Genomic DNA, 15,992 nt, shown 5'->3' on the forward strand with positions numbered 1-15,992 from the left:
ACCGCGGCCGAAAAGTAAAAGTCAACCACTAATTAAGAAGCTCTGTGTGCGAGAATCCAGAACGCGATAATAAGCCACAGAGAAAAGTCATATCCAGCCGCAAGAAAAACAGACCGCAGCTCCATGTAACCTACATATATATATATAATTTATTATTTTATATAGCGCCATCAAATTCCGTAGCGCTGTACAACGGGTAGACAGGATGTAACAAGTATTATATCACATAACAATATGACTTACAGAAACAACAGGTGGGGAGGGCTTTGCTAGATATATTTTTATATTAGAAAGTTAGTTAGAAAAAGCGATTTCTATTATCTGAATTAAGACCTAGTTTTAGAAAACCTGGTTTAAAGGGACAGCGACGAAAAATATGTTGGTTTTTTTTTTTATATTATATTTATTTTTATATATATATATATATATATTATATAATTATTTATATTTTCCTCTTTGTTATTCAGGTGATTCTTTCTGTCGGAAACTAAGTGTAGATGTAACTTTATGGCTTTGCCTCTGTAGAGCTTATAAGAGTTTGCAGCACTCTAGATAAATCATTGGGGACGGCCGTGTTGGTCCAAAGAAAAAGAAAAAACACTTGTTATTTGAAAAAACCCCACAATATTTTGCACTTTGATCTTGATTTAACATGCTTTGTTTTCCTGGCTTTCTATTGGTTACTGTTAAGGGGCGTGCGTGTGTGACGGCGTGCTACAAAAGTGAAAGGGCAAATTTTTCTCGGCACGGATAGGATTTGATTTTTTTGTCTGGAACAATAACACCGAAAAGGTATTCTTATAAAATGAAAATAGATATCCACAGTCACATTCTTCCCAAGGAATGGCCAAATCTAAACGAGGTAACAAAATTATATTATTTTTATTTATTTATTTATTTATTTATTTATTTTGCTGTTTACAATTTATTGTAAATCTTTATTTTTAAAAAAGATTTCTTAGAAGAATATTTATTCTATGTAAATCTGACCAATTTATGTGATTGGAGGATCGGGGAGAGGACGTCACCGCAAGTGCCACCATATTGTCCTCATTCGCCCCTTTCGGTGACATCCACTTCCCAGATTGGAAGATCGGGGAATCCGAATCCTTTTGTGGCCCATTTGTACATCTACTTTGGATATTATGAGCTGAAAAAAATATATATTGTTTTTTATACACAGATATTTATTGGTTTTTTTCTGGAATTTGTGAATTTTCACTTAAAATACAGCTGGTCTTCCCTGGCAGTGCTAATGGATGACATCAAACAGTATGTTGCTGTCGCTACAATATCTCTCTTAAGGATTACTGATATTGCTGATAAACTTTCACTTTCTGCTCCTGACCTTTGTAAGTTCACGGAAATAGCTCCCTAGCATGACGGATTTTATTACTGTCCAAATACTGCTGCGAACCATTAGGTTTCCCAACACGTTTATATAGCAAAAAAAATGCTCTGTGTCGCTCTAGAAATAAGCATTTTAATAGCCAGTTTGGCCGCGGGAAATTTTTGCAAGAATGTATTTAATATAATGATTTCAAAATTGAAAAGAAAAATTCAATCGTCATAGGACAATTCTGGTGCAAAATGGTCAAAACTGGAGCAATTGATGGAAAGATTTGTTTGGTTGCCATGGCGACTGCACAACGCTGGCCTCCATGGTTACACTGCTGCACCAGCACATATGTGATTATTATCCTGGCTTTCTTGTGATGAAATCAATAGACGGAGCCACCGGACAGTCATTAAGCAGCGAGACCCGCCAGCTCCCCGCCTGCGGATTTTAGCTCTTTCGGGGTTTTTAAAATATTAATGAAGAGAAGAAGGTGACCTTCAGCCTGTTGCTGAGTCATAAGCTCCAGAGTGCCGAGTCGGTGGACTTCCCGGCTAATGATTGACTAAGTGAAAGTTCCAAAGACGGCTTTAACCAAACAGCCAGCGACGTAATATGATTATTCGCTTCTGTAACCGCGTTATCGCTCGGGTAATAAACACACCTCGTTACTTATCAGAATAACAACCGCACTTAAAGATTAAGGGCTTTTTCCACTATAAGTCTGCCAGTTTCTCCGTTTCGACCTTAATCAGTCGTTGGTCTCATCTTAGATTCATATGCCTATCCCATGCTTGTTCAAATCCCTTCACTGTATTAGCCTCTACCACTTCTGTTGGGAAGCTGTCCCACTTATCAACAACACTCCAGCCCCGGCATCATTCTCATCAATATCATTATTCAATCTTAATTATTATCTCAGAGATAAAACTGCGCCTTGTCCAGGGTCAAGTTGGCCATCCTCAACAGAGGCGTTCACTCTTAAACACCCGCGATAACTTTAATCTGGAAATTATAGGATGTTCATATAACCAGAAGGTTCCAGATGAAACTATTTTGATCCCTACATTTGCTTAAAAAAAAAATGCGTCTCAATGTAAGGATGGAATTTGGTTCCATCGCAAGTAAAAGTCTTGGAATTGACACAAAAAGCGACCTCTGGATTAAAGGTATAACTTGTTTTATTTCTATGCAGAAATACGGCTATGGCGGCTGGATCCAGATGCAGCACGGCTGTCAGGTAAGGTCGGTCTCATTCATATATGATGAATAGCGTTATGAGTAAACGACCATTACGGGTTCACTATACGCATTCGTTCTCTGCTCCATAAAGTACCAGCGTGTTACGTGTTCAGAAAAGGAACGTATAACAGGACGCCATATTGTTACACATCTTAATTAAGGGGTTCATTGAATTAATTAATAGCAGCGGGGGTTGGGTTTAGGGATTGCGTTCCTGTATATCCCAGCATTTCCTCCTCTGTTGGGAAGTCCTTCTGTCCATCGGTTGTGAAAGTGTCCTCCACAGAACTCTACCACCCTACCATCATGGGTCCGGCAGTGGTAGGATACCTCCCAACTGTCCAGGTTTTCCAGGGATAGTCTTGATTTTTGGGCCCTGTCCTGCTGTCCCGGGTAGCTGTCCCGCTTTTGGGGAGACCGGCCCGAGAAGCTGTAAAATCTGTGTATAATGACACAGGCCGCCATTGCAGCTGTCGGGTGGCCACCCTCGCGATGCCAGCGTTCCAAAGGTGGCTATTCGGACAAGGCAGGCATGTGGCCGCACCCCCCAATTCTATCACTTCCTGGACCAACCCCGCCCACTTCCAGGACTGCCTCGCCTCTTGCCACACCCCAAACACAGGTGTTCCCACCTGAAACGTTGGGGGCTACGGAATAGGCGGCCCTTCATAAAACATGTCGAAAGATTTATAAAGTAACAAAGCAACTAAAAGAAAAGCCCTTAAGGATATTACAAATATTACGCACCACACGCTAGTAATAAAACTACAAATATACCATAAAACAAAAAAACACCAATTAAAAGGTTTTTTTATGGCCACCTGAACACATGTAATTCATTATTTTTATTGGATTATAATATTAATTACATTTCTGGTTGTTACTATTTAACGCTCCACATTCCGCGCCAATTATCACGCACGAGAAATAACGCATTATTATTATTATTAACAAATGTGATTTATGGACATTGTACGAAAAACACCAAGGTTACACCAGTTCCTGACGGTGGAAATTAATATTTCTTATTAGGAGAAGTGATTAGAAGCCAGTTGTTGGATACACTTTAAGCAATGGTTTGTTTTTTTTGATGAAAGAAGCGATCGCGTGAAGCAGGCTACCATTCTGAGATAGAAGGTTTCCATGGCAACGGTGGCCAGCCTTTCTTCTATATATAAACAATTTCTCTCCAGAGGATACTTCGGCGAGTCAATACGCGCCAGGCTTCGCTCCTGTTTAAAGACTAATAGACTGTGCTAACCGTGACTGCGTGTTTATAGGTTTTTTCATAATTAGAATAAATGGGATATTTGCCAAATGGGCACGGTCATTTTTAATTACACCAAAAATATACTTTTTCTCCTTATTTGCATGCCCATGTACTGATAACCACTAAACAGTTTGCCGGTTTGGGGGTATATTTATGGATAAAAAAATACACAAATAATAAAATAATAATAATTTAGAAAAAACAAGCACTATGTGTAAAAGTAGAAATCCCCTCCTCCGTTCACTACTCACAAACGCCTTAAGTCAGGAGTATTTAAAAAAACTACCCTATAGGGTAATATCTAAGGCAAGGCGCATGTAAAGTGCTGCCCCCTGCAGGCTTCAGCATCAAATAAAAATGATTTGCGCCCCAGGATAACCCTAAAATCCTACAGGCACCCACATAATACATTATTATGTAGTATTATTATGGCACCCACATATATATTGCACATTTCTGTATACATTTATTTAGGGTAACTATAACCTCTATACACAGATAGAAAAATAGAAAAATCTACAGTTCTATAGACTAAATAAGTAATATCGCGTATATATTTAAATAAGCAATATATGCCTATTAAAGCTCACTATAAATATATATATATACACACACAGTATACATATATATATATACATACATACATACAAGCACACATTATTTGTATTCCAAAGGCACACTTGGAAAGCGCTGGTTCTCTGGTTTACGGAACAAAGTCTAGCTAGTGGGAGCAGCGTTTAGGCCCGCCCCACTCCCCTCCCACCTCCATACAAAAGTAAAGGGCTAGTACCACCCACACCCATCTGTCCCGCCCCCAAGGAGCCTGGAAGTTCCCAGGTATGGCCATGGTCTCATATCAGGCTCTGGTTTCCACAATCTTTTTTTTTTTTTTTTTAGGGAGAAGCAACTATGATGAAAGATGGAAACATTTTCCGGGTTGTTCAGTCTAATTGCTGGGATCCTGAAGTCAGGTTAAAAGAGATGGATCAGTCAGGTACATGTATATTTCATTCTGCGGACAGGTAAATGTACTGGGGGACATGTTATTCTGGATATATCAGATTACAGTGCTGCAAATCATCTCGTTTCTATCTTCACAAATGAAAGAGTTAATAATCACAAAACTTGCATAGGAGCTAAATGAACTTATTAAAGTGTTCTTAAATTTAAATTAATACACTATATATATTTTTTTTTTCTTCCAATAAATACATATATTTTATACACTTATACATCACATCATATAAATCACTTGAATCTTATTTAGAAACAATAACAGAATATTTTCTTAATGCAGGAGTGACAGCACAAGTCTTATCTACAGTGCCGGTAATGTTCAGCTACTGGGTAAGTACTGAGAAACACATAAATATATGTATATAATTCTAAAGCTACAATGTAGCTAATATGTATCGTTAATTATTTGATTTAACATGTATTAAACAACAGCATTAAGCAGAAGAGCCAGTTATTGTCCGGAAATAATAGCAATAATTAACTTGAGACTTATAACATTAATAAATGTAAGGTTATGCATTTTGAAGGATACCCAACCATGTTACCAAAACAAGTAACTATTTTAGGTTAACAAAAAAATTATTCAACATTTTTAAACAGGCAAAGCCCCGGGACACTCTGGACATGTCACGGTTTTTAAACGATGATTTGGCAGCAGTGGTCCGAAAGCATCCGAAAAGATTCATAGGGCTTGGAACGTTACCCATGCAGTGTCCGGAACTGGCTGTGCAGGAGATGCATCGCTGTGTGAAGGAGCTCAAATTCCCTGGGGTACAGATTGGATCGCACGTTAATCAGTGGGACCTAAATTCACCTGAACTACACCCAATATATGCAGTAGGTATCTCCAGATTACACGTTTTAATTGTATCGTTCTAAATTATGAACATGGATCTACGCTGGGCTCCCCACCGCTCCTCCGCTCCCAGCATCTTCAATGCATTAAAAGGCACCTCGGGTGCTGGAATATGACATCATATCCTGGTGCGTCATGTCTTAAAGGTGCACAGCGCCTTTTAAATCAGTCTGTAGTGCAGGTAGTCCAGTTGAGAAGATCAACGATCTCCCCTGTAACCGGCCCATTGTGCAGAGGGGGCTCTTGGCTCTTTGCCGCCCCCCCCTTCTCCCTGATACATCACTTCTTAAGAGCCCATTTTGGCCACCTGATCCCTTTTTATGCCATGTTTTGTGAATAATGTTACATAGTATGAGGATAAAGTTACATTTCCAGGGATGTCTGGAACCTATAATTTCTCTGACATATTGGAGAAACCTTAAACCCTGGACAACTTAAACAAGTAATATATAAAATTGAGGGTGTCCGTGATGTAGGTTTGGCCTGAAGGAGTAATTTGTTCCTTTAACCGATCACTTGAAATGTTGACGGTTATATTGCTTTTTCTAGAAATGTCAGCCAGAGGGACTCAACGTAAAGCTAGATAATAATTATCATCAGGAAAGGATCTCGTCAACTCATTGATCTGCCGTCACTGAACGTCACGTGCGCTTTAGCTTTATCTCATGAAGAGGACAACCCCAGGCCTGTCCCATATGTCTAAATATTATTATATTATTATTATTATTATTATTATTATTATCTTTTGTGTGTATGTATACACACTGCCACTCAAAAGTTTGGGATCACTGAGCTGTTTTCATGGAAAACAATTACATTTTCTGGCAGTAGCAGAATTGAAAAAGCATTTCTTAAAGATCAATTAGCCTTTTAAACGTAAACTTGGATCAGCGAACACAACGTGCCATTGGAACACAGGAGTGATGGGAGTGATAAAGGGCCATTGGAACACAGGAGTGATGGGAGTGATAAAGGGCCATTGGAACACAGGAGTGATGGGAGTGATAAAGGGCCATTGGAACACAGGAGTGAAGGGAGTGATAAAGGGCCATTGGAACACAGGAGTGATGGGAGTGATAAAGGGCCATTGGCACACAGGAGTGATGGGAGTGATAAAGGGCCATTGGAACACAGGAGTGATGGGAGTGATAAAGGGCCTCTGTGCGCCTATGCTGAGATTCCATTAAAAATCAGCCGTTTCCAAGAAATTTCTAACTGACCCCAAACCTTTGGGCAAAAACGGGTAATAACTACTTCCAGGGTCAGAATTTCTTTTTAGGGAAAAAGCTAAAAGGTAGTTCCAGCCGCTTCAGCGTCTGGGCTGTTCACCTCTGATCATTCCCATTTTTGAGGCTGAGGTTCTAGACTAGGAGGTCTTTGTGTTCAGAAACCCAGTCAAGAACCTTTTTCGAGATATATTTACCGCATTCCTACTCTCCGCGGTACCATCCAGAGTCCTCCTGCCCTAGAAGGTGGGTTGTTGTCCAACAGATATAATTGACCTACAAGGGATTTATTCCAGGATAAGACACCAGAGCCTAAACTCAAAGTTTTAGTCTTTACGTATCTATATTTCAGGCGGCAGAAGAGTTAAATTGTTCCATATTCGTGCATCCCTGGGACATGCAGATGGACGAGCGGATGTCCAAGTACTGGCTGCCATGGCTGGTAGGTTAGTACATCGCATGGCGCGCTCTTGGACCTTCTAAGACTGTGATACAGTATCTCTTCTTACCCAACATTGGCTCTCATAAGACGTTCCTTTTGAAGCTGCGCCTGGGACCACTGAGGTCCATCTGTCAGCGTCGCTCTCCTTGCAATAATTAGACAGCTAACCGCGAAAAACATGAATGGAACCGGAACGCAATTAATTGAATGTTTCAAGCAGAGGAGAACATTTTCAAATCATTCAGTTGTATTCCTGACAATAAGAGGCGAACTGATTAGCAGTTTTAATTTTGTTTGAGAAACGACAACTTAATTGTCTCATCTACTGTTGATCGGAATTTGTTGGAGAAGTTCTAAAACCTCTCCTCAAAGAGCATCAATGCAAACACCCTGGATAGGAACCGTAGCCCTAAATTATTTGTAACCTAGTATTGTGTTAGAAAAAAAGGGTGAGAGGCCTAGATGGAATGTAAGGAAGTTTTTTTTATTTACTGAGAGGGTGGTAGATAAGTGGAACAGCCTCCAAGCAGAAGTGGTAGAGGGAATTTAAACACGTATTGGAAAGGCATGTGGCCTATGAATCGAAGACGAGACCAATGACTGATTAAGGTGCAGGCAAAACAGGCAGATTAAACGGGTCAAATTGATCTGATCTGAGAGCAAATTGGATGGTTCTCTAGGTGCAGTACTAGCGATAGGCAGCAGAGGGCAGTACATACCATTAACCATATGCATATCTATAGTATCTATACATTTTCTCAATCAAACTAGCAGCGAAGTCATACTCACGATGAGCTTGTAAAATATGTATGATTTAGGCTGATGTTTGCGTCCAAATTATTCCTCTTAATGCTGTCACGTTTACCCACCAGGCATGCCGGCTGAAACCACCACCGCCATATGCTGCATGATTCTAGGAGGAATATTCGAAAGGTTCCCAAAACTTAAGGTTTGCTTCGCACATGGAGGTACGATGCTCGGCAAACGATAACGCTCAAGATTCTATACAATAGAATTCTATTCTACATCAAATATAATATTTATGTTTTACTAATAATAATAATCAAAATAATAAAAATAGATTATTAATGGGAAAATATAAATATTCCGTGTGGAATAAAAATAAAGAGATTATTTATTATGTCCCATCACAGCTAGCCGAGCATAACGCAAGCTGAAATTCATTGCAGCCAAAGTGCATACTTACCAACTGCCCTGATTTGTTCAGGACACTCCCGATAGCTTGTTTCGACCAAGATCCTTATGACAAGCCATTATCAGGGCCAGCACTCCTTATATGTGTGTGTGTTTTGGCCATACCACTCACCCCATGGAATTAAAGGGTTAAAGATCATTAGGGTGGACAGCGGACTATTATTTATTGAGGAATAAATAACGTTTGGGCTAGGTGATCACATGACACTGATCACTGCCTTGGGCAGCCACTGAACACATAAACGATGGGCTTTTCACCCCCGGTGCCTATTAAAGATGTAACAGGGATCATTAAACCCGACCAGACACAATCCATGTCCAATTAGCAAGCGGCATCTGTAAATTAGCAATTCAATACATGGGTTTCAGGTCTATGAAGAATTGGGATAGTTAAACAAAAATGATCCGATCCTACTTGGATTGGCTTTTACTTAACTGAGGGGGTGGTGGATAAGTGGAACAGCCTCCCAGCAGAAGTGGTAGAGGATTTAAACATGCATGGGATAGGCATACGGCTCCTAAAATGAGACCAAGGACTGACTAGATGGGTCAAAAGGGTCTTAATGTCAAATTCCAGGTTTCTATGTTTTAAGGCTCATTATAGCACAACCATTGTATTGGAAAGAGAGTTTCCATTTTATCCGGGAATTATTAAGAGGGTACAGTGTCCTGTTGGGCCTTTTCTATACTGGATTTGAGGCGGGTCCCTGGCGTTCGGAGGCGGCTGAAGCTTCCCCTCCCGTCTCTCCGTTCAGTCATTTCAGTTTAGCGCTTAAGCCGATACAGATAAAGGCGGATAACGGAATTATCGAGCTGTAAACCTGCTATAATTCTATTAGTTACCAACCAATTATCGCTTCGGGGAAGTGGCAGTTTTTAAAGACCAGAGCTGATATTAAAGCTATCGTTCTGCGTGCGGCAGAAAGGGAATTAGCGCACGTTTTAATAAAAAGAAAAGCACGGTAATGCGAGGAAATTCTACTTTACAGAAAGGGTAATAGACGCCTGGAACAGACTTTCGGTGGAAGTGGTCAGGGCAAACACAATAGACAAATGGGTCTGATTAGCAACGAGGTCCTTGGTTGGCGGGGTGTGAGGGATTCACCCTGTCAATGTGCCACAGACGCATACCAAGGAGCTTGTGGGATGCGCGTGGGAGGTCCCGCGGATATTGGTGGGCGGTCCCACTGTCATCAGTGGGCGGTCCTGCTGGCCGCCACTCCCGTGATCTGGAGCATGCAGAGAAGTGAATGCTGATCATGGCGGAAAACCAAAGTGAGGTTGCGGACTTCATTAAGTTGTCCACCGTAGACCCCAGTAAACGTCCACCATGAGCACTGTTGGTGCCGACCCCTAGGTCACTTCACGAGATCTTTTTTTTTTATAAATTATATTATTTTAGATTAACCAGCCTGGATTATGCATATAAAAATGATTCTAGTGCAGATGTTTAATTCTTCTATTACATGTTATTAATAGAGCGCCAGCGGACTCTGTAGCGCTATTACAATAGACAAAGTGAAAACGAACAGTAACATTATTATTAACAATATACAAGATTGCCGATAACATTAACACGCTAAACACATAGCATATGTCCCCAAATTGCCTATCGATTATATACAGTACATGCTTGACTGATTTAACCTATTAGGGACATTAAGGTCGTTCCGTGGGTCACTAAGTAATGTTAGTAAATGGGCGATGACTTGTGTTTTCCAGGGGGAGCCCTTCCGTATACGATCGGCCGCATTAACCACGGCTTTAACGTTCGGCCGGATCTGTGCGCCGTGGATAACGACGACCCGCCGGAGAAATACCTTGGCTCGTTTTACACGGATTCTCTCGTCCACGACCATAAGGCTTTAAAACTCCTTGTCGATGTCATAGGAAATGTACGTTTCTAATATTCCCTTAATATAATGCTGCTTGGGGGCATCCCGCATGCTAATTGCCTCTTTAAAATACCTGGCGTAGAGCGACCTCTAGTGGACTCCTGGTTTATTTCACTTTTAGTGGCATTGATTTCCAGTAGACTTGGGCACCAGGGGGCTCTTCGTGTTCGTCTTCGTGCTCGTCTTCGGCAAAAAAAAGAACTTCGTATTCCGCGAATATTCGCCTGGTCCTGTCTTCTCTTCGGGCGAATATTCGCGGACATTCTTCGTGCTCGGGTTTTCTTCGTTTTCCCCGGTTAAGGGGTTAAAACGGGGTTAAAGCCGCTCTGGCGCCAGGAGTTTAAATGTCCGTATGAGCAACTCTATTGGTCGTCAGCAGGGGGCTCGTCTGCCATTGGTTGATGGCAGACGAGCCCCCTGCTGGCGACCAATAGGGTCGCTCGTACAGACTGTTATACTCCTGGTGCCGTAATTGTCCGGCAGATCCCGCTGGTCTCCCTGTTCTATAATTTATTAACTGATAGAACAGGGAGACCAGTGGGATGTGCCGGGTAAGTTACAGCATTGGGGTTTTAAAAGTCTGCACGAGCGACTCTGTTGGTCGCTCGTGCAGACTTTTAAAACCCCAATGCTACAACTTACCCGGCACATCCCACTGGTCTCCCTCCCTGTTCAATTAATTAAATGTCCGTACGAGCGAACAATAAAGTCGCTCGTACGGACATTTAACTCTGTACAGGGAGGGAGACCAGTGGCATCGGCAGGGTAAGTTGCAGCATTGGGGTTTTAAAACCCCAATGCTGCAACTTGCCCTGCCGATGCCACTGGTCTTTAACTAATTGAACAGGGAGGGAGACCGATGCCACTGGTCTCCCTCCCTGTTCAATTAGTTAGTCTGTGCCGGGTTAAATGTCCGTACGAGCGACCAATAAAGTCGCTCGTACGGACATTTAACTAATTGAACAGGGAGGGAGACCAGTGGCATCGGCACTGCCGATGCCACTGGTCTCCATCCCTGTTCAATTAGTTAGGGGTTAACTTTTTTTTAAAGGGTTAAGGGGCCGTGCAAGTGAGCCTATTGGTCACTTGCACGGCCCTTTAACCTATGGATTTCTGCTCCCGTTAACCCCTTCGATGCTGTGTTAACGCAGCATCGAAGGGGTTAACGGGAGCGGAAATCCATAGGTTCGCTGTCAGGGGCTACAAAGACCGTGCGAGTGAGCCTATTGGTCACCTGCAGGGTCTTTCTCTGGCATCAACCAATTGGTTGATGCCAGAGGAGGTCCCTGTAGGCGACCAATAGGCTCATTCGCACTGCCCTGTAACCCGTGACGGCGAACCTGCGGATTTCCACTTCCGGGAACTGCCGCGATGCCGCGAAGACAAGACAAGGTAAGATGAAGGGGGGGAATGGTAGACGAAGACGAAGACAATCACGAAGATCTTCGTGGTGTGTGTCTTCGTCTTCGCCTACGTTTTACCGCCGCCGTCTTCTCTTCGGCGTGTCTTCGGAACGAACACGAAAACGCACTCTTCGTGTTCGTTTCCATGTTCGCCCGAAGACGAATGCACAAGTCTAATTTCCAGGCACTTCGGGAAGATGATGTGGAATTCAGTGCCTGTGAAGTATTGTTAGGCAACCTTGGTTCTTTGTATTTTGGCTGTTGGCAAGCTAAGCATGATGGGAGTTGTAACCGATTGCTCGATTGCTGTCATTTTTTGTGACCTGGAGAGACCAGGGGCTGGTGGGGTGAACCCCCTCTATAGCTCCTGATTATTACCCCAGGGCAGGAGTAATTTATTTTTTTCTGGCCTGGTATCAATATATTGCCCAGGCCCCTACCACGTCATGGCCCTACCTGGGAGCATCCATTTACTGGACAAAAACTGATAATTAACAAATCAAAACTAGTGTGCTAGGTAACACAACTGGCATGCTAGGTAACACAACTGGCATGCTAGGTAACACAACTGGCATGCTAGGCAACACAATTTATATGCTAGGTATCACAACTGGTATGCTAGGTATCACAACTCAAGCGCTAGGTATCGCAACTTGTGTGCCAGGTATCACAACTAAATTATTAAAATACCACTACAATCAGATTTGCGCCCTTTTGTGTGCATTTTTCAGCTTATTGGCCGTCTTTCCGATTCCGTTTTTGTTTCCTTTATTTTAGGATAAAGTGATTTTGGGAACTGACTATCCTTTCCCGCTAGGAGAACATAACCCAGGGCGACTGATCGAAACCATGGACGACTTTGATGATAAATTAAAAGTATGATTCATGTTAATTGTATTGTTACCGTACATATGTGTGGGTCCTTCTGTCTATTGACAGAAGCGGTGACAACTCTTAGTCCGGAAGATATAAACACAATGACCGGCTGTGCGTCCAACACAACAGAAGATCACACGGGTCCTACTTATAAAATTAATAAGTAATAAAATAATTAATTATACATTTGTTTCCCATCATTGCCAGCCCGGCCCGGCGTGTCACTTATGACATCATTAAATGTCATCATTAAAGCTCCTGTTATCTCTTCTTTTTCTTTACTTACAGGACAGGCTTTTGGCTGAAAATGCCTTAAAGTTTCTAGGACTGAAAAGGGAACAGTTTGAATAACAAAAGCAGAAGAATGTTTCGGGGAGAGCGTTTGCATTTTTATCATTACCGGGGTCGGAAGAGTTAAATGTATATTTTTTGTGAATAAAGTCATTAAGTTGCTTTTGTATAATTTCTCTGTGTTGTGGGGTCGCCCCCGGGTTCAAAGGTGAAAGTGAAAGTCGGGGGGGGGGGGGCAATAAAGTCCTCCTAGTCCTTTCTGCTTGTCCAAGACTTGTTGTTTATGTTAAAACAAAAGAGATCAACAGATTGGGCCAAAAATTGGGGAAACTTCCGTCGATTTAACTATTAAAAGAAGTGAAACAGAAACAGATTGTTCTTTAACACGTCTTAAATCCAAGACACGTTTTAGGTTAATCGATGCGCTTCGGGACGCTTCTGAATTTCTCATTTTACTTTACAAAGGCTAATCCTTTGACTTTTATTATTATTTATTCCAGATATTACTACACTAGCATTAACTAGTTGTCAGACTATCACAAAAAAAAGCTGTCTGGGTTTGCACTGTTGTAGTTATCTGTAAGTGGGCGGTAGATAAGCGGAACAGCCTCCCAGCAGAAGTGGTAGAGGCCAATCCAGTGAGCATGCAAGTGTGCCTCTCGTAGATAAGTGTCGGTTATGACCGTACTCGTTATCACTGTAGACTGCGGGATTCATGGTCTTATACCTGTTGGAATAGCGAACGGGGAACTCTACAGCAGCTCTAGGGATACAACTACTAAATATGCTGTCCATAGGCGGCCGTCCCCCTGGAAGCTGGGCTTCCATAACATCTGGAGAGTTGCTTTGTGAACCCGGGGCTGTTTTATGGTAATTATACCGGCAGAAGAGGGGGTGGGAGTCGGGCCACCGGTTACCCCTTTTGGGGGGTACCAGCTAAGCCACATAGGGCCTACTATTTCGGGGGGGGGGGTATGACAATATATATTCTTCCGGCATTTGAATGAAGTAATAAGGAAAGCGGACATTTTTGTTTTGGCACATGGCACCAGCGGGGCTCATGCCGGCTACTCCACGGGGGCCACACACTCACAAGTTTACTTTTCTAAATGCAACATATGGGGGCAGCCAACAGCGCCGGGACCCCCGCGTACCCCCATTCAAATGCACATGAATGATTTGTAGGTAAAGAAACTCACGCCGCTATTCACAGATCGCTGATTTTTGTTGTTTTGTATTGTTTTTTACGATTGACACTTTCTGTTTTGGGTGCCTTTTAAATTAATCATTTAGATGCCCCCTTTACATTCCTAAAGGATGTCTGCAGAAGGCATGAGACCCCCTCTACATTCCACAACCTGAACAATGGATCAAATGACATCATCCTGTGTGATCTCAAAAGGTGTTAACCAATTAAAATGCACATAATTAAAGCCTCAGGCGTTGGCTGCATACAGATGTTTAAGAAACCCAGAACTTCTGATCAGCCCCATCCGGCCCCCGTCTAGTCGCCCGTTTTTCCTGATGTAAAGACTCAAACCTTAATCGGTCCTTGGCCTCAGCCGCGCATGTTCAAATTCCCTCACTGTATTAGCCTCTACCACCACTGCTGGGAGGCTGCTCTACTTAGCTACCACTTCCTTAGCAGCACATGTATAAAACTGTATAACACAATCATTTGTAATAAATATATATATATATGTGTCAAAATTAGAAAATATAAACCGGTTTTAATGTTGACAAATAAATTTAAATATCAGATTTTGATTTCACAATTTATTATTTCCCTTTTAAACGTCTAATTGGAACATTAAAAAAAAATGGTTTTTTTATGCCTCCAACTTTAAACGCTAGTAGAAGCGTACGAGGAATACGTTCCTGTAGCACCGTTTAGTGGTTAGGCTAAAGATGAAAGCCAGCCGATACGTGGAAACACCGTTATATCGCACAAATAAACGTCGGAAATGCCCCGTAGCCAACCGTTTAACCAAGCAAGCCGCAAGCAAAAATAAAGAGTAGCGACTAGCCGGCTGCAATCGAACAGAGAAAGCAGCTCGTAACGTTCCAAGTACAGGCTGCTGCTTTCTCGATCTAGTTTAAAAATATATAATTCTAAAATGTAACTTTTTTTTTTAAATAAAAGCAAATGTCATTCCAGAAGCGCGGGACTGTAATAGGTAACCGCAGTTAAAGGTGCTGTCCCACTTAGTTTGCTAAACCCAGACCCTTCCCAGAAGTTATTCTTCAATCAAGTAAAATTTTGCCTCATTCTTAAATTTGCTGGGATTCAATAATTGTCCCGTGACACAAAAGCGCACACAGATTGGTGGTTGCCATTAGGGTAACTAATGGCAACTAAACATTGAAGCGGTTAAGCTGGTGATCCCTTGGAGGAAAACGCACGTTATTTCGTACCGTATTTATTTTTTTCGCTCTCAATTATTATACCCAGCGCCTTTAACATTAAAACTGTTTTTCGTCTCCATTTTAGTGGCTTAATAAATTAGTGAAACAACGATAAAAATGCAATATATCTTTCCAAAACAGAACAATAACCAACTAAAATATTTAAAAAAAAAATAACAAAAACAAGGCAACAAAAGAAACAATAGAGCAATAAATAATAAAAAGTAAAAATAAAATAACAAAAGTAGAGAAAAAAAATAAATTATGAAGAAAAAAATCAACTATTTGGCAATAACATGTTTTTATATTTATAAAAATAATACATTTAAAAAACAGGGCACTAAAACTGATCTAAATAAAGCTAGCGAGGTTCTGCTCCCTTTGCAACTTCCGCTTGTGAACGAGCACCCATTGCTCCGCCCAACAGGCGTGGCCATCTCTGTTGCTATGCGTTGCTATGTAGTGGGGCGCGGCGAGCGGCGCAGCTCAGACAGCTCCACGGTGAAGTGCTGCCGGA

The 15,992-nt window shown here is 41.8% G+C and overlaps 1 protein-coding gene across 1 annotated transcript; it reads left to right on the plus strand.

Moving 5' to 3' along the window:
• The first annotated feature begins 805 nt into the window (after positions 1-805).
• LOC149285160 (2-amino-3-carboxymuconate-6-semialdehyde decarboxylase-like) lies at positions 806-13,129 on the plus strand. Its single transcript, XM_089495756.1, has 10 exons — positions 806-862; positions 2,532-2,576; positions 4,746-4,842; positions 5,146-5,195; positions 5,466-5,702; positions 7,300-7,393; positions 8,262-8,357; positions 10,327-10,499; positions 12,680-12,778; positions 13,067-13,129. Exons 1-10 carry the CDS (start codon positions 806-808, stop codon positions 13,127-13,129), a joined length of 1,011 nt encoding a protein of 336 aa, XP_089351882.1.
• Positions 13,130-15,992: the final 2,863 nt, after the last annotated feature.

The sequence above is a fragment of the Sceloporus occidentalis genome, unplaced genomic scaffold, assembly GCF_023333645.1.
Source record: "Sceloporus occidentalis isolate IW3139 unplaced genomic scaffold, rSceOcc1.0.p SCAF_83, whole genome shotgun sequence".
NCBI classification, from domain to species: domain Eukaryota; kingdom Metazoa; phylum Chordata; class Lepidosauria; order Squamata; family Phrynosomatidae; genus Sceloporus; species Sceloporus occidentalis.

Excerpts from the sequence above, each read along its gene's own strand:
- LOC149285160 (XM_089495756.1), top strand. The coding sequence starts at position 806 with ATGAAAATAGATATCCACAGTCACATTCTTCCCAAGGAATGGCCAAAT. Across the intron at positions 2,577-4,745 it reads AGATGCAGCACGGCTGTCAG|GGAGAAGCAACTATGATGAA; the intron begins GTAAGGTCGGTC and ends TTTTTTTTTTAG. Across the intron at positions 7,394-8,261 it reads CTGGCTGCCATGGCTGGTAG|GCATGCCGGCTGAAACCACC; the intron begins GTTAGTACATCG and ends TTTACCCACCAG.